This window comes from Haematobia irritans, chromosome 1 (assembly GCF_050003625.1).
Source record: "Haematobia irritans isolate KBUSLIRL chromosome 1, ASM5000362v1, whole genome shotgun sequence".
Lineage (NCBI taxonomy): Eukaryota > Metazoa > Arthropoda > Insecta > Diptera > Muscidae > Haematobia > Haematobia irritans.
The window spans coordinates 136559344-136575826 of record NC_134397.1 but is presented as its reverse complement, the minus strand read 5'-3'; the positions used below and the strand labels follow the sequence as shown (position 1 = coordinate 136575826).

General features: G+C 38.2%; 2 protein-coding genes across 5 annotated transcripts in view; one reads left to right on the top strand and one right to left on the bottom strand.

Annotated features, from left to right (window-relative positions):
• LOC142221881 (uncharacterized) overlaps positions 1-12253 on the top strand; it is a 41766-nt gene extending 29513 nt beyond the window's left edge. For all 3 annotated transcript variants that reach the window (XM_075291739.1, XM_075291738.1, XM_075291740.1), the window contains exons 7-9: positions 2191-2451; positions 2525-3297; positions 11901-12253. In XM_075291739.1, coding sequence (XP_075147854.1) covers positions 2191-2451; positions 2525-3297; positions 11901-12130 — 1264 coding nt within the window. In that variant the 3' untranslated portion in view covers positions 12131-12253. The remainder of the gene's footprint in view (positions 1-2190; positions 2452-2524; positions 3298-11900) is intronic.
• Positions 12254-15029: 2776 nt separating this feature from the next.
• On the bottom strand, positions 15030-16410 carry Ublcp1 (Ubiquitin-like domain-containing C-terminal domain phosphatase 1). 2 transcript variants are annotated; one of them, XR_012718219.1, is made up of 3 exons: positions 16156-16410; positions 15209-16077; positions 15030-15138 (listed from the first exon to the last, which is right to left on the bottom strand). XR_012718219.1 is itself a non-coding variant. In XM_075291737.1 (2 exons), the coding sequence occupies exons 1-2, from the start codon at positions 16319-16321 to the stop codon at positions 15284-15286; spliced, it is 960 nt and encodes a 319-aa protein (XP_075147852.1). In that variant the 5' UTR covers positions 16322-16410; the 3' UTR covers positions 15030-15283. The 2 variants fall into 2 exon arrangements, 1 of the variants encoding a protein (XP_075147852.1); XM_075291737.1 differs by having other exon boundaries at positions 15030-16077.
• Between the last annotated feature and the right edge of the window lie 73 nt (positions 16411-16483).

Sequence of the window (16483 nt, the reverse complement as noted above, 5' to 3'; positions counted from 1 at the left end):
CTCAAAATGTTGTTTCTGCCCAATTGTATATTCCCCCACATCTTTCTCACTTCCACGAGATTTTTTAGTTCTTAGCACCTTTTTCTGTAATACAAACATTGTAGAAGAAATTATTCAATTGTATGATTTTTTTATTTTAATTTTACCTTTTGCCGGACGGGGATTCGAACAGCGGACCACACAGTTTGTAAGGATCAAAGAAGTAGCTGATCAATTGCCCAAGGAAAAATAAAATGTTAATTTTGTAATAACAAGCAACAACCACCAACTTAATTCAATATCGCTCCCTGTTAAATAGCGCTCCAAGCTACTAAACACATATATGTTTATAGGCTATTTCTAAATTAATATATGTTTGCATCCAAGCATATTATATTTACAAACATTTTATGTCCCAAACATAATATGTTCTAACATATTAACATATATGTCCCAAACATGTTATGCTAGTTTATGAACATTATATGCTTGCACTCAAAAATATTGTGTTTAAAAATTTGTGTTCCAAACATATAATGCTTATAGCCAAACATATGAAAAACAGTCTTTTTCATCCGTGTAGGCTTCCTAACACATTTGCGACAGTCTATGACCATTTTTGAGTCTAAGGATTTTATTGCTGACTGACTGTCTGAGTATATATTAATGCCAACATTTGTTGGAACATTACTTCTCAGTCAATTTATCACCTCTTTTATTGCTAATGTTTCAGCAATTAGGTAATCTTTTCGCTATTTTAAGTTCCTGGTCTTTAGAATATACTCCGAAAACCACTTGTCAATCCAATTTGAAGCAATCGGTGTAAGGTTAGGTATAATGGCAGCCCGATATTTTATGCTCACTTAGACTATTCACTGGGTGCTGCCCGATTTCATGTTTAGCTCAATAACAAAGTACCTCCTAGTCCGGCGTTTTTGCTTAGGTCAAAGCAGGGATTGAGCCCAGGACCCTTTGTATGCAAGGCGGGTATGCTAACCATTGCAGCACGGTGGCTGACAGCCATCGGTGTTGTAATCTATATAATGTTTATTCTCCAGGGTCTGTGTACCCCAAAACTCACTGTTGGGTATTAGAGTATCAATCTTTTTGTCGAAAAGCGGTTTCGCCAGAGAGTAATTCACTACGTTTGACACATTTGGCATTGATTTGAGGACCGAATTGTGACCGTTCCCTTCTTCCGACCACAGCGATAGCTCGAACAACCGTACAGCCGTTGACTTTTTGGCAAATATGTCTAAAGGCAATAGATGCAGCATGACATTAAGGAAATCCGTTCCTGTCTTACTGAATGCGTCTGAGATACACAAGCACGTGCCATTCTGAACTTTATGTAAACTTGTCGGAAGTGCCGGCCACCAGGCCACCACATCGTATAGCATTATAGATCTAACTACTGTCGTATACAGCCAATGCACAATTTTCGGTTTTAGTCCCCACTTTTTCCCCTATTGCCTATTTGCCCGAGTACAAGGTTACCGTGTCTTCTCTTGCCCTTTCTTCAACATTAAGTTTAATGTTCAGCCTCCGGTCCAATATAATCCAAAAGTATTTTGCATACTCACCAAAGGCAATTTTAGTACCACCTAAGGAGTACATGACAAGTTCTGTATTTGCAAGATGTATTCCTAGACTATTCTCCTTTGCGCATTTCTCGGTCATCTGGATGAGAATTTTTTTCCTGACTACTAGATCCACATCATCTGCGTATGACACCACTTGTACCCTTTCTTTTTTTAGGGAAACCAGAAGGTTGTTTATTGCAACATTAAAAAGAAGAGGAGATTGAACTCATCCGTGGGGAGTGCCTCTGTTCACATACCTTTGAATGTTTGCTTGCCCTAGTGAGGCTGAAATACGTCTCTGCGTTAGAAGTTCGTCTAACAGCTTTAGTATCCCTTGATCAACATGAATAATTACAATGCATTTAATATCGAGCTGGGATGGACGTTATTGAATGCCCTTTCGATGTCTAGAAAAGCTACAATTGTGTATTCATTGACACATAGTGAGCTTTCAATAAAGTACACCAAATAGCAGCATTAAGTTTGCAGAGATTATGAAGTTTTTTTTAATTAAAATTTCTTTATTTTAACGAAAATTTTTGTCTTTAATATTATGGAAATTGTATGTATTAAATTTATTATTTTTATTTTTTCTCCATTATGCGTTTTTTATTTTTCCTTCTATCAGAATTTTTATTTCCACCTTGGTGGTTATACAAAACAATCCCAATGTTCAAACTCAAGGAGATCGTCTAATTAAAGTGGGCTGTATTATGAGTAACAGCACTTTAAGAGATAGACGTACGGATGAGGAAGACAGTGAAGTTGATATCAACTTGCACATGAATGACGGTGATGATAACGATGAAGAAGACATCACTTATGACAAGGATGAAGATCATGGACCTAATGCCATAGCTTTGGAATCTTCTCTGGAATTTGCTCAAACGTTAGTAAAAGGCACTAACATATCCAGCAGATAATATAAATTCATTCTACTCGTATTTTTGATATTTTTCCAGTTTTCTTCCCAATGAAGGTTCACTACATTTGAATGCAAGTGATTTCCATCCAATGCCAAAAATTACTCTACAAATTATAGATCTAGCACATGACCACCAAACCAATGATGTTCAAATTGGCCAAAGTCTGGAATTGCAAATTGTAGCCGAATATACACCACAGCAGCAGAGAGAATTTGCTCATACCGGACTTCCAGATGTTCCCGACTTTAGAGCCTCTTCGCTTATTGCTAAAACTTTGGATAAACAGAATTTCGTACAATTGCTAGATACAAAAGGATGTCCCACAGATGTAACAGTATTCCCGGGTCTGGAAAGAGAACGAAGTCCAACAAAGAATATACTAAAGGCGAGATTCCATGCCTTTAAATTTGCCGGTACATCACTGGTGAATTTCGATGTCCGTATACATTTCTGTGGAAATCGGTGTCCAGATGACAATTGCTTAAGTGCCACAAGTGGTTCTTCATGGTATGCTATAACAACGGAGCCATCAGCAAGCCGGCATAGAAGACAAGCTCCCTCATCCTTACCTGAGCAGCCATTGCAACAATTTAAGATACAAAATCCAGTATACATATCCACAGTGATGGATATAGTAAATCTGCCCGATGTTGAAAATTCCACCGCAAATTCAACACCATCCAACGAAGAAGAAGTGGCATCAGATACTATACCATTGAATTTCAATCTACGTGTTAGAGGTCCAGATAATACAAATAGTAAAAGTTTCATCTATGGAGAAAGAGGTGTGCTGCTTATTGCTGGTATAGGTAAGATTAAAGAATGATAAGCCAATCAATTTAGGTATTCAAATAAAATATTAATTGATATTCGATTATCCATTTTATCAAAATCTTACGTTTGTATACCTAAAGCGGGAAAAGGCTCTCACTCGAATGAGAAGGATCTCCGACCAATCAGCTTATCATCATTCCTACTTAAGACTCTGGAGAGGATGATAGATATTTATCTTAGAACTAGCGTCAAGTTTGCTCTTGAAACAACAGCATGTATACTCGTAGGGCAGGTCTACTGGGACCGCATTACATGAACAAGTCAGCTTTATCGAAAGCTCACTATCTGTCAAAGCATACACAATCGTGGCGTTTCTAGACATCGAAGGGGCGTTCAATAACGTCCATCCGAGCTCGATATTAAATGGACTGACAACTCTGAATGTTGATTCAGGTATACTCAGGCTGTTAGACGAACTTCTAAGGAAGAGACGCATTTCAGCCACACTGGGACAAGCAAACATACAAAGGTATGTGAACAGAGACACTCCTCAAGGAGGAGTTCTATCACCTCTTCTTTGGAATGTTGCTTTAAACAACCTTCTGGTTTCCCTAGAAAAAGAAAGGATAAAAGTGGTGGCATACGTAGATGATGTGGCGCTAGCAGTCAGGGGAAAATTCCCATCAACAGTTAGAGATATTATACAGAGAGCCCTCCGTATGACTGAGAAATGGGCGAAAGATAATGGTCTTGGGGTAAATCCTGCAAAGACAAAACTAATCATGTACTGCAAAGATCGCAAAACTCCCACGGTTAGGTCCATTCTCTTAGGGGGTATTGAAATTCCATTTGGTGAGTGTGCAAAATACCTTGGCGTTATTTTGGACATGAAGCTGAACTTTAAGCTTAATATTGAAGAAAGGGCGAGGAAAGCAACGGTAGCTTTATACTCGTGCAAAAAGGCAATAGGGGAAAAATGGGACTAAAACCGAAAATTGTGCATTGGCTATACACGGCAGTGTTTAGACCTATAATGCTATATGGTGTTATAGTCTGGTGGCCGGCACTTCACCAGCCGACAAGTTTAGACAAAGTTCATCATATGGCGTGTTTGTGTATCTCAGGTGCATTCAGCAAGTCAGGAACAAATGCCATTAATGTCATACTGCATCTATTGCCTTTAGACATTTTGGCCAAACAGTCAGCTGCAACAACGGCTGTGCGGTTGTGCGAGCTATCGCTGTGGTCGGAAAAAAGTTACGGTCACAGTTCGGTCCTCAAAATAATGCCAGATGTGCCTAACGTAGGGGATTACACTTTGGCGAGACCACTTTTCGACAAAAAGTTTGAGACTCTAATTCCCAACAGTGAGGCGTGGTGTACACGGACCCCGGGGAATAAAAGATATATAGATTTCTACACTGATGGCTCCAAATTGGATGGACAAGTGGGTTTCGGAGTATATTCTAAAGACTGGAACTTCAAATAGCGAAAAGATTACCTGATCACTGTAGTGTTTTTCAGGATGAAATATTAGCAATAAGAGGAATGGTGAATTGGCTGAGAAGTAATGCTCCAAACAATATTGGCATTAATTTATACTCAGACAGTCAACCTTCAATAAAATCCTCTGTGTTCCTCAACTCGAAAAACGGCCATCGACTGCCGCAGATCTCTCAACGAGATGGCAGAGCAGCACAATATTCACCTAATATGGGTGCCTGGCCATAGGAACATACCGGGTAAATGCGAAGCAGATGAGCTAGCAAGGCTAGGAGCTACCTTACATATCCAGGGGAACTAGAATCTGTTGGTATGCCTCTGGCTACCTGCAATCTCTTACTGCGTGAGAAGGCTGTCATGATGGCAAATGTTCGATGGGAGAATTGCAAGGGTTGTAACGACACCAAGCAAATATGGCCCCATTTAAACTTAAACCGCACACTAGATATGCTAGTGTTCTCGAGACGCCAGATATCACTCCTGATATCTGCTATAACGGGTCGCTGCCTGATAGGCGATTTTGCAAAGGCTATTGGCGCGAAGTATAATGACTATTGTATTGATGTGGAAGAAAAGGAATCAATAAAACGCCTCTTGTGTGAGTGTCCTGCATTTTGTGTAAGGCGTAAGCAAATTTTAGGAGCATATAGCTTCAGATTACTGGCGGACCTGGAAAACGTTAACTTAAGCAGTCTGCTAATGTTTTTGGAACTATCTGGTTGGTTCAGCAAAGAAAAATAATCAAGAAGGTTCAGCGGTTAAAACTAGAAGTGCCCATATGTAATAGGTACTTTTAGTTAATGTGGTATCACAATGGACTGAATAGTGAGCCTGAATCTTATTCGGTCTGCCACTTTAACCTAACCTACGTTTGTATACGTGCAAATTTGGCAATAACCAAAAGCCAGGCCCTAATGGTCAACCTACAAAGGGATTTATGAGTTGTTATATTTAGAACCCATTAGAAATTTGGATTAGCCTCCGTCTTCCGGACCATACTTCTGAACCCAACGTTCCTCATGACGAAGGAAGCAGCGTAGTTCATAAGGGTAAGTCTTGTCGACTTCTAATTCGCCAAGATAGTCTCCGTCTTCTGAACCACGCTTCTGCATCCCACTTTCCTCATGACGGCATATTTGCTAAAGGAAATAGGCTATCAAACGAAGCTGCAAGAATTATAGAATTCTTGATAGTGGTAATTCCCCTTGTGGCGGGCTTCATTAAATCAGGAAGCTTTTCGTAAAACACACCATATGTTAAGACAACAAAAGTGGGTAAATTAAAAAGAAAACTTAGTTAAAACTCTTCATGAGGCTTTGCACTATATACATACTTAATTTTACCATATACATTTTTCTTATTCTTATTTAGTTTTCTTGTTTTTTTCGTTAACATTGAATATTTAATCAGCTGGCAAAAAAATTGGGGCATTAGAGGGTTAATGTGCACCTCTTCTGGTGGTCCATATGCAAGTTTCGCCATTGCGTATTTCTAACGTCCGCAGCCCAGATGGGGGCGGCGTAGTTTATTAGAGTAAGTCCTGTCGACGTGTAGTTCGGCAGGATAGTCCACGTCTTCTGGATCTTGCTCGTGCACCTTACATTCCTCATGGTAAGCTCAGCTCAGTGTTTGCTAAAGAGAAACAGGATAATAGCGGAGATTCACTTTGTGGACGTCATCTTAAGCGTCCCTCTTTATTCCCAACAACAAATTTCGAGTGTTGAGAATACAAGATGTCCTCACCTTAGGGTAAATCCTGTCGACGTGTAGTTCGGCAGAAAAGAGTTGCCGCTGACTTTTGTAATCGTAAAAATTGAAGGCGCCTCACTGATTCAGGCTAAAATTTCTCCTCGGTTGTGTTTGAGTAACAACCCGTAACGATTCTTAACTAGGAGCACTAGCCCGTATGCATCTTTTCCCATTGTGTATTACTGACGACCGAAGCCAGGATGGGAGGAGCGTGCTTTATTGGGGACATCCTACCGACTTATAGATCGGCCGGAAGTATCCTTCTGTAGTTGGGAGCCACCGTGGTGCAATGGTTAGCATGCCCGCCTTGCATACACAAGGTCGTGGGTTCGATTCCTGCTTCGACCGAACACCAAAAAGTTTTTCAGCGGTGGATTATCCCACCTCAGTAATGCTGGTGACATTTCTGAGGGTTTCAAAGCTTCTCTAAGTGGTTTCACTGCAATGTGGAACGCCGTTCGGACTCGGCTATAAAAAGGAGGTCCCTTTTTATTGGGCTTAACATGGAATCGGGCAGCACTCAGTGATAAGAGAGAAGTTCACCAATGTGGTATCACAATGGACTGAATAGTCTAAGTGAGCCTGATACATCGGGTTGCCACCTAACCTAACCAATCCTTCTGCATTTGTAGTTGTAGCCCTTTGGAATTTGTACTTTCGAGTTTTTCGGGAAATAGACATACTCCAAATGGGATTTTGCAGCCTTGTATAAGGTTGAAAACCCTGTGTCCGCCCCGGGCCGTAGACCCAACTGCAACGAGGGCGGATCCTTCTGTAGTTGTGATAGATGATGCACCGGAATCAGTGCATCAGTGGTGCATGATGACACCACTTAATTTCTCTCCAGCTGCCTCTGATGTCGGCGAAGAAAAGCTCGTTCTTCTGCATTTCCGTAGACATTTTTCCCTTTATTTCATTCCACTTGGGAACATACGTAGCGCATTTACAAGAAAATTCCTATTATCCTATTATGACAAATAACTTTTACTTCTTCGCACGACTTATTCAACTTCTTCAGTTCCATAGAGACAGATCTTCGTCACGTGTTTCTCGGACGTCCTGGGTTCGGACGTCTGGTTCCTTGGGGGTTCCAATCCAGAGCAGTTCTTGAAATGCTGAAATGAGTGTGTCCGAGCCATTTCCATTTTCGTCTGGTTATCTGTCTTTTTATAGTTTCTTCGTTTGTTTTATTCCATAATTCTACATTTGAAAATTTATTTGGCCAAAAGATGCCGCAAATGATACGTAGGCATCTATTGACGAAGGCTTGTAATTTCTATGTTGTTGTGGTGGAAGAGAGCCAGGTCTCACTCCTATAGAGTAGAATATATTTAACGCATGCGTTCAAAATACACAGTTTCGTTTTGAGCGACATATGTTTCGACCTCCATGTATTGTTTAATCGACCAAATTATGATCTGGCTTTGTTTAGTCTGCTGTACACATCCCCTTCTACTCCTCCGTCACTGTTCATATAACATAGCATCCCAAGTAGCAAAATGATTTTATATATTGTAGCGGCTCATTATTAATTTTGATGTGGTGGTGGATTATATTGTTTGTACGCATTGCATGAGTCTTTTTTTTGTATTTATTACGAGACCTGCCTCTTTAGCGCGAACGACTAACTCGTTTACCTTTTCCTGCATGTCTATGAACTTATGTGACATGACGCAAATGTCGTCCGCAAAGTCCAAATCCACTATGTGATGATGGAGAGTCCAAACGATACCTCTTTTCTTTGATCGAATCTGCTGCATGATATCGTCGAGTACGACCGCGAAAAGTAGTGGCGATAGGGGGCAATCTTGTTTCACTACCTCATTTGTTGTGAAAGGCTCGCTTATATTATTGTTGTGCTTAACGTGTAGAGTTGTGTTGCTGTACATCGCCTTTATTATCCCAGCGTCGCCAAAAGAGCAGTGCAAATGTTCTTTTTGGATCCGTAAGTGGTGCAAAATTGGCGCAGAAATGATGAATTTAACATGGGCATGTCCAACATTTCAGTAGCCGTTGCACTGAATGTTCATCACTTCTTTAGGTGTGATCTGTATTCAGTGCTTTGGATGTGAACTAAAAAATGTAATAATAATTTTAATAAATTTTAATAATTTGTACTATGAAATTACTTATTAAAAATATGAAAAAACTTGCTCTGTAGTTAAAATAAAGAACATCTTTGGGAGGACATTTTTGGAAGTTCTTTTAAAGTTGTGCCTTCAGAAGAACTTCCAAATTTTTTTGCTGGGATGTTGATAATATTTCTTGGTACACTTTTTTTTTTTTTTGAAGAGCTGCCCAAATTGCGTTGCGATTTATAGAATGAAAGGCTTTTCTAAAATCGATAAATACAAGATATAACGGAGTTTGCCATTCTATCGATTGTTCTATTATTATCCGTAGGGTATTTGTTTGGTCCACTCAGCTTCGATGTGGTCGGAATCCGGCCTGTTCGTCACTTAATGATTTTTCCACCACTTGTAGTCATTCATTTATTATGATTGCCAAAGTTTTGTACACCGTATTGAGTAGGGCGATGCCGCGCCAATTGTCGAACTGTTTTAAATCTCCTTTTTTGGGTAATTTAATAATACAGTAGTTTTCGCTTATAGTCCACACCCATAGTTACACAACTTTTTTGGGCAATATGTGAAACTCGACAGTTATGCAAATTCTTTTATATGCCACTTTGGTATATAACTGTTTTCACACATTTCCAGGAATAGAAAAAATAAGAAAAAGAAATTTTTTTTAGTAAAATATATTTATATCATTGATATACATTTTCAAGAAGCAAAATTACTTCAATTATAATATATATCTAGTTAAAACCCAGATCAAATGCTTTTTGCATGATGTCCCCAACATTTTATTTTAATGTGGACTATTTCTTAAATAGTCTATATGGATTATATTTTATCAGCACAATAAAAAATTGGCCTATAAGTAAAATGGATTATTTAGCAAACTATATATGTGAAATTTATGTCATAGTGGTACTAGAAGAATGTTTTGTGGACTATATGTGAAAATATCCTATATGGGCGATGGACTATAAGCGAAAACTACTGTAGTGTCCAAGTGCTAGGTAAGCATTCATTTGTCCATGCTTTTGTATATGTGGCTGTAATATATTCGCCGACGCTGTAGCGTCCACTTGTAGCAGTTCCGGTAGAATTCCGTCATCCCTCCGGCGCCCTGTTCTTTTTTAGTTTACTTAAGGCGTTCGCAACTTCGGCTTCGGTAGGGTGGAACTGAATTGATAAAGCTGTCGGAGGTGTGATTTTCTATATTGCTTTTTTCTTCGAAGTGGTGCTTCCATCGTTTTGTTTGATCTTCAACATTTGTTATGAGATTACCGTCCGCGCCCCTTACTGGTGTTGTGATTGTTTTGAGAGGCGATTGATTATTTTGTATAGGTTTTTCATGTTGTTGGCTCCTGCTGCTTCTTTGGCCATTGCTTCGGCGTACTTTCTTTTGTCATTGCGTGTTTACCGTTTTACCAATTTCGCTACGTTTTTATAACGCTCCTTGTGTGATGCATCTTCTATAACTTGTTGTTTCAGATAATTCCGTTCCGGGATTATATTCCAGGTATTGTCTGAGGTCCATTCTTTCCGTTCAGTCCTCTTTGTGTATCCAATGTGGTCTCTAGCTATGTTTCTGAGCTCGTTACAGGTGTCTTCCCAGGATATGCTGTTCGTAGCTATGATGTTTGTATGATGTTTGATATCTCTACACGTTTTTCTTGGTTCTTGAGTTCTCAGCTTGATTTTGAGTTTTGCGACTACAAGCTCGTGGTCGCTATCGGTATCGGCACTTCGTTTGATGCGCACATCGATTAGGGAGCTTTTCCATTTTCTTCCTATGCATATGTGGTCGATTTGATTACGTGTGTAGCCATCTGGCGATGTCCATGTGTACTTGTGAATCCGTTTGTGTGGAAATAATGAACCACCGATTACAAGTTGTGTTGCCTGGCTGAATTCCACAAAAAGTTCGCCATTATCGTTTCTCGTGCCCATACCATGCCTTCCCATCATGTGGTTTAGCGCCTGGTTTTCACAACCAATTTTTGTTCCTAGCAGAATCAACAAGTCTCTACTAGCTATTTCATTTACGGTAGCGGTCAGTTGTTCGTAAAAAGTATCCTTTTGTGATTCCTCCGCCTCTTCGGTTGGTGCATAACATTGGGTAATGGTGACGAATTTTTCAGTTTTAAAGTAGAACCCAGCTGTAATTATTCTATCATTTACTGGGGTATACTAGTGGAGGGACTTTCGCATATCCTTATAAATTATAAAGCCTACGCCACTTTCGCTTCTATCCTATTTTCCACTATAAATGACCGTGTTTCCATTAGCAGACGTCATATCTCCAGTACCTCGCTACCTCATTTCACTAATGCCTAGGATTTCTATTTTGAGCTTGCTCATTTGTTGCTCTACATGGGCGAGCCGTAATGCTTCTCTTAGTCTCCTTATGTTCCATTGTGCAATTCTTGTCCGTTTTCGAGTTCCAAAGGTTGTCATCGATTGTGAAGGGTTTTCTTTGTTCTTTCTTGCACTTGTTTCAGTAATCTTGTGATTTTCAGATAAGCGTATGATTAGACCTCTATATCCTATAATGGTGCTGGGGCTGCCAGCTTGAAGCCACCACCCTGGCTTTCTTCTGTAATGCCGGGGACGCGCCCGATGGGGGTTACAAGTTCCCCGCACGGGGAACATGGTACAAATCAATTAATTTGCATAACCAAAACTCACAAATATTCTTTTTCGGATCAGGTGGTACTCTCCCTAGTTCAAGAGACTCTATGATCGGGAGGTGGCCGGACTTTAAGTCTGTGACCACATAGACTCACTATTGCCGAAATCTTATATGGAAACCAAATTCAAAATTGAGAATAAGAATAAAGATACACATTTTCTTTGGAAAACTTAATATAAAACGAATTGTCCAAACCATCAATTCAATAAGTTTTCTTCCTTTAAAATAAAAAAAGTAAAGGAAAATAACTATGAACTTTTTGAATTTCAAGATGTGAAACACGAACTTAGTACCGGCCATTATGTGGAGAGGGTGGTCCTCATCAATAACACGAACTCCGCCATTGGCTTCACCAAAGCATTACAACCAGCTGTCATGGTATGCATTCATAGCACCGCACGGATGCCAACAGCCAAACAAGTTATAAATAATATAATTTTTAATTTTTGCTGGTTCCGCCACGGGTGAAATTCGAATCCAATAACTTCGTCCAATGTACTACCGCAGACCACATTTAGTTACCGCCCCATAAATTTCTAGCTAGATTTCCAAAGATATGACATTATTATCTCATTTTGTAACCTACATCCTCTTCTTTCTTGTACTTCTTTTTTTTCAGATGATCAACTCCATATGGATAATATTTGCATGAATCAAAGTCTACTCATCGCCTTACTAATATTCTGGTTAATATTTCAAATAGGTTTGATGTTCAGTTGCTGCTTCGTTATCCAAAAATATAAACGCTTAGCAATGCTTGATGAAGAACGTCGTAAAATTCACGAAAGTCTCGAGTATTTGGAGGCTCGTCGAGTTCATTGGGCCGATCAGGGTGGTTATACGTTATAAATGCTTTGTTGTCCTAGTTTGTACTAGAAATTTGTACTTACAAGTTTGTATATAAATATTAAAAACACATAAGCACATTTTTAAATAAAACAAAACAATTAACATTTTTTATTGGTATAGAAACTATTACTTGATTACCTACCATTGTTGTTTGAGTTTTAGAGAAATCTTAAACATCTCGTCTAAGCGTTCAAGAAGATCCAATGAAATAACGTCTTACATATGACGTTATTTCTTTTTACTAGCATCGGTCTATATGGAGACTATGCCAAAACATATTAGCCACACCTATTTGTGGACCTAAACTACCTCTAGATTTTTAATTTGAGGGCAGATAAAATCGCAGTGTCTAGAAGCCCAAGAAATCAAATCGAGAGATCGCTCTATACACCATACTCAGCACAACTATTTGTCGACCTAAAATATCTCTAGATAAAATCAGATGAGAACTGCGGTGTGTATAAGCCCAAGAAATCAAATCGAAAGGTCGGTCCATATGGGGTCAATACCAAAACATGGACTGAAAGGAACCACATTAAGCACAACTATATGTTGTCCGAAAAAATCTCTAAATTTCTAATTTCAGGAAAATCGGATAATAACTACGTTTCTAGATGTTAAAAACCCCATATCGGAGATCCGTTTATATGGGGGTTATATCAAAACGTGGACCAATACAGACTATCTTCGAACTTGACCTGCCTCCATTTCACCGACATCCGAGGAGTGATCGAGCGGTAAGGATTGAGCACCGAACCAACGAGATGGGACAATTTGATTCAAAGCTACTGATACGCTGAAAAGTGCTGAGCCCCGGCGTAATCTCGTTGTTGATGTTGAAGTATATGGGTATACCGAGAGTTGATTATCTGTCCAGACTACTCATAATACACGATTTTTTAAACAAGAGTAGAATGATTTCGCTATTGAAGCGAAGCAAAGATTCGGCTAAGGGTTAATCGTAGAGGCCGATCTCCCTTCTCACCATTAGGCAATACACTTGGAGAATACTACACCCTGGCATTGCAACATATACGGTATACAAAAAAGGAAGTCAATTTTCATTGAACTAAACATGGAATCCGGCAGCTCTCATTGATAAGGGAGTTCACCACCAGTGGTAACACAATGGCCTGAATAGTCTAAATTAGACTGCAACGTAACTTCGCCTAATCTAAATACCAAATAACATGTATTGTCCGTTCGCTTCTCGAATGACTAAACGAGCCACTATTATATATTTATCATACATACATGAAATAAACCCTGGAGCAGAGTGAAAATATGCAAATACCTACCTCAGTCTTGAATACTTGGAAGTGCTTTCCATATGATTACAAAAATCAATCCAGTTGTTTTTTCTAATATCTTGAACCTTATCTTGTGTTCTTGTATACTTCCAAATCTTCTGTAACTCTCGTAGACTTCCGCTGCATTTTCTATTATAGTACTCAATCCATAATACTACTCTTCTACTCGGTGCTGTTAAATTGCACTAGTTTACAATTTTTTTTTTCATGTACAATTGATGGGAGGCAACTTTTCTTATGTATTTTGATCTGCTGAATTCGAAAAACAATTTTATGTAACAGTTTTAGAGATATCCCTTTATTTTTCATTTTTCGCTCTTTTTTCACTAAACAAATTATATTTCGAGTTAGAAATGTCCGATTATTTATACTTTTCTGGCGGAAAAGGTCCATTGTAAAATAAGACTTTTTTGAAAATTTGGCTTTTTTGCATCGATATTTTGAACCACTTAACTTATCACAGATCCAATTATTATTCGTCATCTTTATACCTTTCATTTTATTTATTTATTTATTTATTCATTCAATATAATACAAAGGCCTAGTGGCCCACATAGTGTATTACACAGTAACAAATCATTACCATAGGCTTCAGAGTAAAAAGACTTAAAAATTAAGATCCTTACAACTAAATAAATACACATCACAACCGGTTTCCAAATCTAATACACAAAAATAATTCAAGTAGTAGGAAAAAAATGTATAAATTACTAGTAAATAACCACGTGTCAGTGACAAAAAACAAAAGAACAGATAATAAATAGTCCAGTCAGTGAAATAAATTCAACATCAGGCATTGAAATATTCATAAAGTTTCAGTCGAAAGACATTACTACATTGAGAAAAAATGCGTAAAGAATAGGGTAACACATTCCAACACCGAGCAATCCTAACGACAAAAGAACTCATGTAAACAGAATTCCTCACTAGAGGAATGAGTAATTGAGGATTTCTCGTAGATCTACTGAATGAAAAGCTCTCATACAAGGCTAATGGTTGACCTCTTTTAACAATTTTATGAAAAATGTGAAATAGACGAATGTACAAAAAATTCTCAAAAGAGCAACCCAAAAATTCCTTCACATAATCTGAAATATGTTCACGTCGATTAACTTTATAGACAAAGCGAGTAATAGTATTAACTATTCTATTCACAACCAACAAATTACCATGGCACGTACCAGAGTAAACTTCTAAACAGTATATAACCTAAACAGTATATAGGTACCAACAACGATATAATCGGACATTTCTAACTCGAAATATAATTTGTTTAGTGAAAAAAGGGGCGAAAACTAAAAATAACGGGATATCCCAAAAACTGTTCCATAAAAAATTTTTAAGCATTTTTTTCGAATCCGGCAGATCAAAATACATAAGAAAAGTCGACTCTCATCAAGTGTACATTTTCAGTGCAAACTAGTGTTATTATTGAAGCTTTTCTGCGGCAAAATCTTACCTATATTGTTGGTGAGGGGTTCGTCCAGGCTGAACTTATTACCATACTTATTTCTAAGGCTATTCTTAACGAATAGAATTTTATCTATGTTCGAGTAATCACGGCGTTCGTGGAAAATAATACGCATATATTTTATCTTGTCATTTGATTTTCATTTATTTCCAATATTTCGGGCTTTCGTTTTGTATTTGTGTGAGTGTGTGTGTTTGTAGGTGTGTTGTCTCTTTAAAATGTCTTACCTGAAACATTCCAATTAAGTGAGAATAAGTTACCATTAAATTGAAATTGAATGGCTTTGTTTTTGTTTACCTTTAAGAGCACTTAATCAAGCAATTTTTGTATTCGAAGAAAAGTACATTACTTTCCCAAATACATAAGCAAATACTATTTACGAGGATCATAGTGTTCCCATTTGCGATGATTCAATTTGGAAAAATCCTTACAATTTATGGCAATATCCTTCAAATATTTCGATAATTTTAGCAGTTCTCGGTCTGTGCTACGATTAAGATGGGCTTGTCGAAAAGGCCTTATTCTCAAGCCTGAACGAGGATTCATAAGGAAGTTTCGTCGTATATCGTCAAACATAATTGTATTAGCCGCTGAGTATTGGGGATATAAACCCCAGATGACACCTAAAGGTTTAACATCTATGACACCACGATCGGGCGTATGGACCGAAATCATGGCATGTGAATCTAAATAGAACATTATTTTGTACGCAGGGTGATTAGAAACTCCCAGCAATTTCATTTTCTCCTCTATCCAACGCATACCAGTTGCCGACCAAATGACAATGTCATAGTATTCATAGGCACATGTAAGAAATTCGTGTAAATATGGCCGCATCAGTTCACCTCCTGTCTCAGCCGAAGACCGATGATCGAATAGAGTGTAATCAATATCTAATACTAGCAAATGCTTGTCTGGCCTCGGGGGATTTAATTCGGTTATGGTGTAGTCCTTAATACGCTTTTGTATTTTTGCCAAATATATGGCAGAGTTTTGCAAGGACTCTTCTTCTTCATTATCATCCAAGTCATCGATGACCTCACCAATATCATCAGGTTTTTGACATGCATCCTCAATGTCTGCTTCAGTCGAACCAACCATCATTACTTTAAAATTAGGTTTCAATTCCAAATTACCCAATTTTAAATTTTCCTCGGCCGGCTTTCCTGCAAACCAATGAATATATTGAATAAAGCTTTAAACTTGCCACAATATATACATATGTGATACATATACACATATACCTTTGTATTTTAAATTTAATAGCTTTTGGCGATCGGGTCGAACCTGGGTCAATTTGTATATTTCATGACGTAGCACAGCTACAGTATCCTGGTCCGTTAAATCTGTTATGGGATATTCTTTACCACTCCATTTTACCACAATGGTTATTTCACGTACTTCAGCCATGGTAATTGAGATTTATTTAAAATAATCTATGCCAAATTTAGACCCATCCGCTTATAAACAAAACACAGACTCTTTTTGTCAAAACAATAGTGATGTAAGATGAAGCAAGTAACCGTTTAACAAATATATTCGGTATCGAAATTTCTGCCATATATTCAAGGT